Source organism: Camelus dromedarius, chromosome 19 (genome assembly GCF_036321535.1).
Source record: "Camelus dromedarius isolate mCamDro1 chromosome 19, mCamDro1.pat, whole genome shotgun sequence".
NCBI lineage: Eukaryota > Metazoa > Chordata > Mammalia > Artiodactyla > Camelidae > Camelus > Camelus dromedarius.
Window position 1 is genome coordinate 37,534,652 of NC_087454.1, and position 13,012 is coordinate 37,547,663.

Below are 13,012 nucleotides of genomic sequence, written 5' to 3' on the forward strand. Positions count from 1 at the left end.
GGGCAGCTTTTTCCCTCCTGCGCTGTTAGCTTCAGTGTGGCGTCCGGCTTTCCTGATTCTCCTGCCGGAAAGAGCCGGTACCGGCGCCGGTCAGGAGGGTGCGGCCCGCCCGGGAGCCGCCGCACCACAGAGGGCCCTTTCCGCCCGCGTCTCAGGGCCCGAGCGCTGTCCTCGCGCAGAGTCCTGTGCCGGGAGAGCGGGGCGGCAGCGACAACCCAGCGGCAGTTAGCGCCCGGGAGGGCGGGGCCGGGGGCCGGGGGCGGGGCCGAGCGGGCCTCGGGGCGGGGGCGCGGGGCCGCGGGGCCGCCTTCCCGGGCTGACCGAGGCTCCGCGCCACGTGAGGCCTCCCCTCCTCGCCAGCCCGGCGCCCGTCCGAGCCGCGGACAGCGAGCGCCGAGCGCTCCCGAGCCCGGTTCGGCCCCGGCGGCGGCGCGTCACAGGGTGGCGCGCGGTGACGGCGACGCCTGCGGCCGCGGGACCGACGGTGACCTCGGGCCGCCCGCGCGGGGCTCAGATGGCTCAGGCGAAGATCAGCGCCAAGGCCAACGAGGGCCGCTTCTGCCGCTCCTCGTCCATGGCCGACCGCTCCAGCCGCCTGCTGGAGAGCCTGGACCAGCTGGAGCTCAGGTGCGCGGGGCGGCCGGGGCGGCCGGGAGCAGAGAGCGGGGAACCGGGAGCGGGGGGCGCGCGGCGGCGGGCGAGGCGCGGTGAGGCGGCTTCGGCGGAGCAGGTGCGGCGCGTTCGCTCTGGCGGGTCCCCGAGTCCCGGAGCGGCGCGTGAGGTGCAGCGGACCCGCGCTCGGGCGGCCGCGTCCTCTCGGAACCAGACCCCCGCGGTGGGAGCAGGCGAATCAGAGAAGGGAAAGTTACGGGGACGGGACTTGAGATTAGCGCTGTGACACTGCGGGTCCACCGAGCTTCTCGAATCTTCTGTGAGCCAGCTGTTTTCAACCCACTCTGTTCCTCTTATGCATTCTTACGACAGGCGGCAGTTTAGTGGTCGCCGCTGTGAATGATCGAGATCTTTACTCCCAAACACTTAAGAGCAAAATAGAAAAATAGAATCCAGGAATCTGTCTGATCCCAGGACCAGAGAGGAGTAGGGTCGGTGAGGGCCCGCGGGGTGGGGGTCAGCGGGGCCCCCCAACCCCCTGCCGCAACCAGCCCGGTGTCCGGGTGCAGAGGGCTCCTTCCCCACGACCCTGCTCACACCTGCCCTCCAGGGGCCGACCACTGGCCCGAAAACACAGAGTCAGAGTTTTCCCTTCTTACCTGATTTTAAGGTTTCATTGAGGGATCAATGTGAGGATTGAAATGAAAACGCACAGGGTGAGAGCATGGCGTTGGTTATGGGGGTCCGTGCGGATCCGAGTCAGCACAGAGCACAGCCTGGGGGGAAGAGGGGGGCCGGCCGGGCGCGCGTTTGGTAGCAGGTTACCGCTGGTCAGAGGGCAGATGTCTTGGCTAATGGTTTTCGCGCTTAGCTTTGGGAAGATACAAGAATGTGGCTTCATTAACAATTTCCTGAAAATCTCTCGGAAGGCCTGTTCTGCCAGTTTTGCCGGAGCACAGGGTGCCTCATTCCCATCCTTCTCCTAAATTCTTTCCAGGACGTGCGGTCAGTTCCTGTAGAACCGGGTGGCCAGGGACACTCTAGCCGCACGTGTAGTGGTAGGCTTGTATGGAATTACGAAATAATTTGTAAGAAATTTTGGAAAAACTTCCCTTAGTGTAGGGAAACTTTGAGGTACTTCCTGGAAGCGTTTATGCCACTAAAGTTACTGTGTAAATTGCGTGCAGGTGTAGTTAAATGACAGCCTCACTGAGGCACCACAACTCCCTGAAACCGCACAGAATTTTTTCCCATAGTTTTCACCAGGTTCTGGATGAACAAAGGCGTGTGTAACACAGAAATTTGAAGAAGCTCTGCATGTATCTCCCTTGATTGATCTACCAAAACAAGAAGAGGTCTGTTTGCCAAGAAAGTTCATTAATAACCAAATGAGACATTTATTATAATTTGTTAACGTTTATTTTTAAATTGTTATTTATTATTACATACTCATTTTTAATTATTAGTATTATGGCAAGAAACAGTGTCTAATCAGAAAATGAGAAATTCTGTGGCACAGTGATTTCACGGGCAGCAACGGGCAGAGACATGTGAGGCCAAAGCCGGTTTTGGGGTTCAGCTTGGAATGAGACAGATTCAGGAGTGGGATGGATGTGGGAGTGGACAGATGCAAGAAGAGAAATGCAGGGCGTCCTTCCCGTGGTTGGACCTGACGCTTTCAGTCCCCAGAGAAGGGGGAGCAAACCTGGGGCTACTTTCTTTCCTTTCAGATAGCTAACAAGTGACTCAGCATGGTGCCTGGTCTCTAGCAGACACCCTCGACCATTTCAGGGGCCTCTCTGCCCAAGTCAGAAAGAAAGGATTTTTTTCTTAGAGGAACGAGGAGACGTTGCCCCGCCTCTCCTCAAGCTGAGTCACTGTCCTCACACTTGAATTAATGCCCTGCCCTGGGAGGTATGAACGCAGTCAGGTCCTCAGCTTGAAAAGAAAGCCTCTGGTTTGGAACATGATTATGTTCTGAAGTTTGATGACTGTAAAGTGAATTCTGATTCCTGGGTACAAGTGATAATAACCTGTGCTAGGGGGGAAGACTGACTAATAGGTGTCTAATTGTTCATTTTAAGAACTTTTCTAGTCCTTTTAGATTTTTGTGAGCTTTGTTTTTTCCTTAAAAAAAAAAAAAGAATGCTGACTGAAGGCTAAGGCAGTGTTTCAGAAGGTAAGAGAACAGAGAAGTTGATGAAACCGCACGGTGGGGGATGCGCGAGAGCACTGCGTCGTCAAAAACCGGAATTGTGCCTCGAAGATCAAGTTTAAAAAGGAAACATGAGGTTCATGCCTCACTTTATCGAGTAGATGTGAAGCTGTGAACAGAATTATGCTAAATGCTTTATGACCTGGCGTGTGACCTGGAGACACGATGTTTAAACTGCTTTCACCTGTTGGGCGAGATTCTGCGGCTCGTTCGGGAAGCAACGCCAGCCTTTCTTTTGTGGCCCCGACTCACCTCCTTTTTCGCTTCCACCTAAAAAGGTGATGCTTTCTGTCCCGATTTTCATGACTAGTTCATGTGGTGTCTGAGTTTCCCATTCGTTGGTGGCTCAGAACCCTTTGCTTATGATCGTTGCTGTTTACTTGAGCAGTAATCATAATTTATAACTAACACCCGCTGACAGTTATCTGGGCGATGAGCAGACCAGCAGGTCCCACGCCTTCGTGGAAACTACTGTTACCTCCATTCTCCAGCTGGGAAGTTGAGGCTCGAGAAGTTAGATGTGTCTGAGGCCGCACAGCGGGAACCCGGGAAGACTGGCCGTAGAGCCTACTGCTTCATGCCCGAGTTTTGTTAGAGTTAAATATGGCATGTTTCCAAATGCAGGAGTAGAACACGGGTGGATACGTGATTCAGCAGAAGGAGGTCAACACGGAACACCCACTCTGTGCCAGGAACTGAGTGGCTCCCAGAGGCTCCGGATGGTGATGGAGATGACTGGGATGTGGGGCGTGGAGAAGGCAGAAGGGAAACCATGGGACTGGGAGAGCAGCTGTTCACAGATTTCCCCAAACTGGTCGTGCTGTGGCCCCTTCCCCACCTCGCAGCCAGTGGCGGTGGCTTCTGTGGGGCCGAGGAGTGGAGGATGGGGCAGGGGTGATGTGGATCTTTGAGCTGCAAGTTTCCCATGTCGTAAAGCTTCTCGGGGTGTGCCGACGTCCCAGGAGTCACAAGGCAAGGTGGCATCACAGTTAATATTACATTAGAGCCTATAACTGAAAAGGTCATCTCTCACAGACGTCATCATTTGAAACTTCCAAAACACTGTGAGGCAAGGGGAGGACCTGGAGTATCTCCTGCAGAAGTGAGGGCCTTGCAGTCCAGAGGGTTGGGGTGGCCGGCCTGAGGCTGGACTGCTAACAAGTAGCTCCTAACACTCAACACTGTCCCGTTTTTACACTGAAGTGTCTCAGGAGTGAATGTAATTTATTTTGGTGATGATTTAGGATGCCTGTCAGAATCGTAACTTTGCCTAAAATTTAAGTGATCACTCTAGTATTTTGATACAAGAGTATTGAATGAGAGACAAGACTATGACTTTAAGAACCTGTTTTAGAAATTATTTCTTTGAAATAAGTCCATTTGCCATTTCCCCTCCTTTTTATGAAAGCACAGATTCTTGTTTTTTAGAAGCCTGAGTTTGTGACAGTAAGCATGTGATAAAGAACAGGAAGCCAGTGTTTTCCGGCCCTTGGGCACAGAGCATGGTCCCCCAGTATCCTCGCAGGTTGGTTCAGGGCCCCCTAGGTTACCAGAATCCATTGATGCGCCAATCTTTTGTAGAAAACGGCGTAGGAGCAGGCCCTCCGCACCCATGGGTTCTGCACCTGTATTAACACATAACTTTTTTTAGTTGATGCTGTCAGTCACTGTGTTGAAATCTTTACTTCACTGAGTGACAAGCACTGTCTCATGATCCCTATTTCGTAAATGAGGACATTGAGGCAAAGAGAACTGAAGTCTGTGGTGGCAGTGCTGGTTTGAGCAGCAGGACTGAGGTCCCGGCAGTCCCCACACCCCTACATCGTATAAGAGGACATGTCGGGTGGCCAGACACTGATGTCACCTCCCAGCACCTTGTCCCTGTGGTCCCCAGACTGCGGGAGGCCAGCCGAGGCAGGGTGCACTTCAGTCCCGTCCTCACGGCAACGCTCTGACCACAGCTTCTCTTGGTTTCAGCCTGCCTAGCCGTGATTTCACGCAGAGAGTTTTCTGGGAGCACAGCCCGGGCCAGCCTGGATGTGAGGAGAAGTTTTCCCGATTTGGGCATGTAGCTCTTCCAGGCTCTGCTAGTAAAAACAGAACTGCCCTCTCCGCCAAGAGCAGCGTAGTCAAGTGATGTGTTCCAAACGTGAAGGATGCGGTCAGGCGACCTGGCGCTCGTCCGCGCAGAGTTCCAGAAGGAACAACAGAATGGCGGGTGGGGGATATTTGAAGATATAATGGCTAACAGTTTTCTAGAACTAATAGAAGGGGTATAGACAGAAGGATGCATATGTGAGTTGAAGTTAAGGATCCCAACAGCAGATAAACAGTACACATACTAGGTAAACGATGTAGAGACGTGGGTTCAGCTCTTTTAAGGGAAAAAAAAAAGCCGATGACGTAGTCCGTACCCTAGATGGCCGCAAGCTGACTGTGTGGAGGGGAAGGAGGAGGTTGCTAAGGAAACAGTTCCTGCCAAAAGGATTGGGTTTTGGAAAAGGATCAGCCTGTAGGCAGGGGTCAGGGAAAAAGAATGTTGCAGATGAAAGGACCGTGATGCCAGTCCCCCACCCCCGGAATATTTTCTGAAGAATGACATTTTACTGCTGCCACGAAATGAGACAGGTTTACATAAAATCATATATAAGAAGTTCTATGAAAGATGAAATCTGTTTTTCACAGGGGATATGCCCTGGCGATTTCTAGCCTTGTGGGGAAAAAAATGAGCAGAACTTTGAAGTTCCATCTGATTTCCTGTGTATTTGGTCTCATTTAATGACAGAATATCTTCTGTATAGGACAGATTTATTTTTTTTTTTCCAGAGTGTCTCCTTTCAAACCACTTTCTTGTTAACAACTCCATGAACATTCTCTTGTGACTAATTATAGTAAATGAAGCAGCCTTCTTTAGAGTAACACTCAGTTCTCTTGATCGCCCTACACTGGAATACAAACTCAGGAAAACCGGGAAGTTAACCCCTTCTTTCAGTGTCTTCTCATTTCCCAAGCAGCTGGTTCTTGTGTGCCATTTCAATGCCACAGTCGTGGGTAGTGTTTTCAGCACAAACGTGTCACACTCGGGCCAGCCCGGCCCCTCCTGTGTGTGCTGAGTCTCTCGTGTGAAGCGTGGAGCGCGCCGTGAGCCCGGGGAAGGGCAGCCTGATGTCGAACTGTTACTATTTATACAGTGCGGGTGCTGGCCGTGCGGTCCACCCAAATTGGTTGCGTAAGATTCTCGCTCCTGCCGGCTCTCATAAACACAAAGCCCAGCATATATTTAGTATCTTGATGCACAGAGACCCTGTGACTGTACAGTGGGTCGGTGCTATTTTGGGGGCTAACAGGTGGGTGCCCGCTGGGGAAAAGGCGGATGTGTAGCTGGGGTGAGGGGGGGACATCCTTATATGGAAGGAACACGTGTCAGTTACACGCTGCTGAAGTTGTTCCTCCCGCTGGTTCCGGTCCTCTGTGATCTTGTGCCTCTCAGACCGTCTGAATGCTGGAGAGAAGTCTGGCACTATTTATTTTGCAAAAGTCAGCAACTTACATACTTGTGTTGTGATGGGTAATGAGAGAGGGACCTGGAGACAGAGCACTTCAGACCTACAGGATTTTGTTTTCTTTTGCTCTCATGATTCCACAGCCTAATTTGTTTTGTTTGTTTTCCAAATGTAGTTCCCTGTGCTATACTGTTGGACCCTGTTGTTTATCTGTTTTCTATGCAGTAGTTTGTATCTGCTAATCCCAAACTCCTAATTTATCCCTCCCCACCCTCCTTTCCCCTTTGGTAACCATACGTTTGTTTTTTATGTCTGTGTGTCTGTTTCTGTTTTGTAAATAGGTTCATTTGCATCTTTTCTTTTTTTAAGATTCCACATATAAGTGGTATCATATGGTATTTGACCTCACTTAGTCTAATCATCTTTAGGTCCATCCATGTTGCTGCAGATGGCATTATTTCATTCTTTTTTATGGCTGAATAGTACTCCATTGTGTGTGTGTGTGACAACTTCTTTATCCAGTCATGTGTTGATGGACTTTTAGGTTATTTCCATGTCTTGGCTGTTGTAAATAGTGCTGGTGTGGACACTGGGGAGCATGTATATAGAACTTCCACAGCCTCGTTTTTTAGCGGCTGGGTGTGCTCAGTGTAAGGGCATGTGTGTATAGTTGGGGGAGCTGGAGAAAGTGGTGCTATGAAGTTTGATCAGGGCTTTATACCAAAAACTTGCAGAGAGGCATTTCCTTTAAATTCAGGATAAGACAAAGATGCCCGCTGTCACACCACTGTCTAATATAGTACAGGACGACTTCAGTCAGCCCTATAGAGAAAGAAAAACAGGAGCTCATAGGGTTGAAGAGGAAGAGGTAAGAACTAATCATTTTTTGCTGATGATATGAGCATCAATCTAGAAGAAACAGTAGAGTAAAAAACCATTAAAATTAATAGGTGTACATTAGGGTTGCCAGCTACAACATGAAGCCACAGGAACAGCATTTCTGTAACCATCAATAGCCAACTAGAAAATGTGGTTAAAATGTTATTCACAGTAGAAACAATATCCAAAGTATGGGAAGAGCCTTAAGAGTGCCATTCAGACTTCAGAGCTCTAACCAAGAACAGAGCAGGCTCTGAATAAAGGGGGAATGACAGTGCTCTACAGATGTCAGACGTCCTCCAGTTTTGTGAGACACCCAAGAAACTGACGCTAGGGTTTAGGGAGGAATGAAAGTCTAAATATTAGCTCAGTTACCTTTAAAGATTAGGCGACTAGTTCTACCAAATATTACAAAGCAGGTGCTATTTTTTAAAAAGTGGGTGTTGGTGTAAGAATAGTCAAAACACTAACGGGTGGGATAGAGATTTTGGAGGTGGATAACCCACAGACCACTGAGGGAAAGATGGGTTGTTGATGGATAATGTTGGGGAAATGGTTCACTGGAGAAAAATGAAGCCCTTACCTAACCACACACAAAGGTGGATTCTAGATGGATGAAGACGTAAGTATGAGAAAGATCAAGTTAGTAGAAGGGGCTGTAGGAAAATCTCCTATGACCTCGGGATGGGAGGACCCGGAAACAGAACTTCCACAGCAGGAACCATGAGGCAAAACAAAACCAAGAAAAGATGGACTGGGTCGCTTCAGAGTAGGGCTGTCTGCCCAGGGAAGGGCATCTCAGACACAGCCGTCCCTCAGAGGATGGGAGGAGATGGTCGCAGTGTCACCAACAAGGGAGCAATACTTTGTGCAAATCAGCAAGAGGACAGAAACCCCAGTTTAAAAAAGAAACCGAACAGGCAAAGGCTGAGACAGGCTCACAGGACAGAGAGACGCCCAAAATGAGTAGTGATGAAAGAAATGCAGATTATAGCACTTACGGGACTGGCAGCAAACGGTGAGAAGGTTGGGAAGTGCTGAGTGTCGCAGGGCTATGGGGGCACAGGGTCTCGGCCCTGCTGTCCTGGAGGAGCCAGGAGGGAGTTAGCTGGATGGTCTACAGAGGCATGGCAGGCCCTCCCCAGGATGGATGCTGATGGGGGCCGTGCAGGGGCAGGGACTCGCTGAGCGGGACGGGCGGTGTCCCCGCTGAGCCAGTGTACAGGATGGCAGGGTGGTGTGTGTGTGTGTGTGTCTCTGTGTCTGTCTGCGGGTCCCACACACCTGCAAGAAGCTGCTAATCACACGTACACACAGCGACCTGGGTGGCTCTTCGTAAATTACTCTGAGCGAGAAAACAAACAGACAGAAACACGCTGAAAATAGACAAGTACACCAAATTTTTCTGTAAGAACAAATACAGGCAGATAAGCACTGAATAGACTGCTGGGCCTGGGAGCGGGGAGGGAACCGAAGCAAAGGGCACCCAGACTAAAAAGAATAGAAAAAAACAAGGAATACAGAATTTTTGATTATCATCGTAATCATCTTTTTTTAAAAGCTGAAGTCTAGTTGACTTACAGTGTCAGTTTCTGGCGTATAGCACAGTGATTCCGCTCCACATACATATATTCCTTTTCATTATAGGCCATTACAAGGTAGTGAATATAGTTACAGCTCCCTGTGCTCTACAGTAGGCCCCTATTGTTTAGCTATTTTATGTACAGCAGTGTGTATCTGCAAGCCTTGAACTCCTGATCTACCCGTGCCAGCCCCCCCCCCCCCCCGCCACGAGTTGGACAGGGTGGCAGATGGAGAGGTGAGGACCGCTAATGTCTGTCCAGTCACTGTCTTGTGTCCCCGTGACACAGGGTGGAGGCTCTGCGGGAGGCGGCCACCGCTGTGGAGCAGGAGAAGGAGGTCCTCCTGGAGATGATCCACAGCATCCAGAACAGCCAGGACATGCGGCAGATCAGCGAGGGTGAGCACGGCAGGGGCGGGGCGGGGGGCCGGGGGCCGGGGGTGGCCAGCGGCCTCAGGTTCCCACGCCTCAGTCCTTCATTCTGGGCTTTAGAAGTGCCTGGACTGGACAAGACGCGAAGGCAGAGGACAGGGTGAGAGGCTAGAAGCAGAGAGGACGGAGGAGATGCGCTGAGGTGTCACAGGGAGGGGAGAAATGCAGAGAACAGATTAGGACCCAGCACAGCCATTTCCATGTGGAGAGCGAGCCGGCCTGTGCTGGCCATGGTCCCCGCTGTGCTCCAGCCCCAGACCGCTCCATCCATGGTGGGTCTGTCTCTTCACCGTCCCCAGGAAGGAATGGACTGGGAAGGGAGGGACAGGTTGCCGATGCCCCTATAAACAGTGAGATGCTGGCACAGCACCTTTCCCCACCCAGTCCTCCTCCCCCTGGCCAGGACTCAGACCACTGCCTGCCTGAGTCTGTCCGCAGGGGGTAAAGTCAGCACCTCATTCTGAGAGCTTTTCCTCCAGTATCAGGGCTGTTTTCTCAGCCAAAATTGAGGCATTGTACTCTGATACACATGCAGAACGTGCAAATATGCCTCTTTGACGTAAGGATTATCTTGAACTGATTATTTTTGAGAGACTGCAGACACAGGAGAAGCTCTGAAAACAGAACAGAAGTTACTCCTTTGTCAGGGAAGTTTACATTTATAAAGGAAATTTCCATCTGGAAGGGCATCTCCCTCTTTGTACCAGGGAGAGGGTGACGTAAATTACAGGAAACTCATCAGTGGAGAAGCACCCACTACAGCTACATAAAAACCTGACCTCTGTTTACTGTGCCTTCCTGTTGCCTCTTCCCTCCCCAGCATCTCGGGCTGAGGCTGGTACTTAAGGTGGAGGTTTGGCCATATCGGGAGTCACTCAGTTTCCCTGGGGATCTCCCTGTATAAGGGATGTATACATGTTGCTAAACTTAGGGGTTTTCCCTGTTAATCTGTCTTTTACTACAGGGGGTCTCAGTCAAAAGCTCAGAAAGGTGGAGGGACAGTAATTTTTCCTCACCTACATGCACAACCTCACGGAGACCCAGGACACCTGCTCTCCTTGTCTGACCAGCACAAAACCGCAGTTACACTCACTGTTCACTCTATTAAGACCGGTCTCCTTCCCAGTTACAAATGCACATCTGCCCAAGTTCTGCAGACTTGACAGCCTGAGAAGTCACCTGGTGTCCTTCAGGGAAACACCTTCAGGGAGACACAGTCTGCAGCCTGTCAGTCATCTGATGCCCCCTGTAAGCCAATCGCATTGCTGTGGTTTCACCTCTCACCTGTAAGAAATTCACAGGTGCTTCCAGAATAGATTTAACCACAAATGAACGCCTTAGTGTTCTCGACATAGATGAGTTTCTGTCTCATACTGATTGATATTTCACACTCTTTACGTTTAGGAGAAAGAGAAGAATTAAATCTGACTGCAAACCGCTTGATGGGACGAACCCTGACAGTTGAAGTTTCGGTGGAAACAATACGGAACCCCCAGCAGCAGGAGTCCCTCAAGCACGCCACCAGGATCATCGACGAGGTGGTCAGCAAGTTCCTGGACGACCTGGGAAACGCCAAGAGCCACCTCATGTCGCTATACAGCGCGTGCTCGTCTGAGGTGCCGCCTGGGCCGGTGGACCAGAAGTTTCAGTCCATAGTCATTGGCTGTGCTCTTGAAGATCAGAAGAAAATTAAGAGACGCCTGGAGACTCTGCTTAGAAACATTGAGAACTCTGACAAGGCCATCAAGCTGCTGGAGCATTCGAAAGGCGCGGGGTCCAAAGCCCTGCAGCAGAACGCCGAGGGCAGGTTCAACTAGTTTCAAGCCTAAGAGCCCTTCTAAACGATGACCTAAAGATGGTAAGATACTGTTTTAAGTGATAACTAGTTCTTTCTGTTAGGCGTAGCAACGGATTTGGTATTGATAGCTGTTTCCGGCGAGGAAAATATTCCAGTGTTGTTAGTTTTATGAATAACAAAGCTAGAAATATTTTGATTATACCTTTCTAGAAGTTTTTAGATGGGATTCTTGTCTTATACTAGGCTCGAGCACTCATACATGTGTATTTTTACTCTTCTGTGGATGAACACTCCGCTCGCGAGGGGCCAAAGCACCACGGTCCTCTTGTGGGCTTTGTGCGGCGCGAAGGCACGCGCTGGACCAGACACGCTGCACCAAGGGGGAGGCGCTCCTGCACCGCCGCCGGCCGCCAGGCATCTGCGTCACAGCGTTTTGAACCTTCTCAAGATTTATGCATCTCATGATATGAATGTATTTCTTGATATACAGGAAAATGTGATGTGAGAGAATTCACCTCTGTACCACTGTCAACAACCGGATCTCCATGTTTCCAAATGCATCATTTCTTCCAATGTTTAATCATTACAGAAAGACAATGTTGTAACTTGCTTTTAGAAAGAAAAATTAAATGCTTTTTATAAAGTCTGCTTTTAATTCTCAGCTGACAGACCTCTACTCTGCGTAGCTGCACACTTTGCTGACCCGCTGCCCTAACCGGTCACTTAGGTTGCTTCCAGTTTGCTGCTTGTTCCTGCCACGTACTTGTGTGCGTGGAGCTTTCCCCTTCTCTCTTGTGTTTTTTATTTTCTTTGTATCAATTCCCAGCAATGGGATTTAATGGGTCAAAGGGTACATACACTTTAATGGTCGGTATGTTTCCAGTTTTTTGTATAAAAGTTAAATCAATTTATACTTTCCTCAGTAATTAAAGAGTAGCTATTTCACTGAAAGCTTTTCAGCACTGAGCATTTTTTCCTAATATTAGGTTTAAAACACCTTAATTTAGATTGCACTTCGTTCTCTAACAAGGTTGCCAGTGTACTGACTGTTCTTTTATCTGTGACAAATGAAGCAACCAGAACACTTTCATTTGTTCAAAGAAACTAGTGCTGTTGATACACAAAAACTTCCAACTTCCCCAAACACTGCTTCAAAATGAACACATCAAATTCAGTTTTCATTAAAAGGGAGATATTCTTTCGCAGTTTTTTTCTTCTTCTTTTCAGTAAAGGTAGATTTAGAGACGCATACGGCGCAGAGCGTGGTCTCTTGCAGAAGGCACTTTCACACTGGTTTTCACACAGTGGTTTTATGCGTTTATGTCTCTCTTCATAAAAGGCAGTTACAGTCTGAGGACAGTCACAGTTTTCATCGCCAGCCCGAGGCAGCCTCACCTGAGTCTTTGCATGTCACGGGAACAGTCACTGTCACTCATACTGACTTGTCAGACTAGTCTGCTCCCATCAGGGTCACTGTTACAGGTTTTCCTTTGGTGCCATCTTTTTCTTTATAAGCTTTCTGAAAATTCAGCAGGCAATCCAGTGTTCCTCAAGTTCTCAAAGGCTGTCGGCATCCTTTACTTGCCCCCTCCCCTTCCTGGCCCTTCCTCTCTGGGGAGCACTCCCTTCCTGCTCACCCACGTCAGCCCAGGCCTTTCTCTGCCTCCTCTGTACTCACCCCGCTTTGCAGACCCAAGAGCTGCCCCAGGCCCTGGTCTGCAGGGCCCCACTGCCAGCTCAGGGGGCCTCACTGTGTCCCTTCATTATTTATTTACAAGAATGGAAATGTAATTTAATTTCAGGGGATGAAACTCCCTAGAATCACACAAATCTTCATTTCACCTCACCCCACGGAGCATGGGACAGACCGGCTCGCCCCGCACGGGAGCAGGAGGGCGTCAGGCACACTGGGTGGATGAGGGTCCGGTCCGGCTTAGCGTGCCTTGTCCTGGGGTGAGCAGAACTGGGTACGTGGGGCACAGTTTGCGCAG

General features: G+C 50.0%; 1 protein-coding gene across 2 annotated transcripts; it reads left to right on the plus strand.

Annotated features, from left to right (window-relative positions):
* Positions 1-369: 369 nt before the first annotated feature.
* On the plus strand, positions 370-11,972 carry BAG2 (BAG cochaperone 2). Of its 2 annotated transcripts, XM_031434479.2 has the most exons (4): positions 370-627; positions 9,081-9,190; positions 10,628-11,081; positions 11,265-11,972. In XM_031434479.2, the coding sequence occupies exons 1-3, from the start codon at positions 515-517 to the stop codon at positions 11,038-11,040; spliced, it is 636 nt and encodes a 211-aa protein (XP_031290339.2). In that variant the 5' UTR covers positions 370-514; the 3' UTR covers positions 11,041-11,081; positions 11,265-11,972. The 2 variants fall into 2 exon arrangements, with proteins under 2 accessions (XP_031290339.2, XP_064332683.1); XM_064476613.1 differs by having other exon boundaries at positions 10,628-11,972.
* The last annotated feature ends 1,040 nt before the right edge of the window (positions 11,973-13,012 follow it).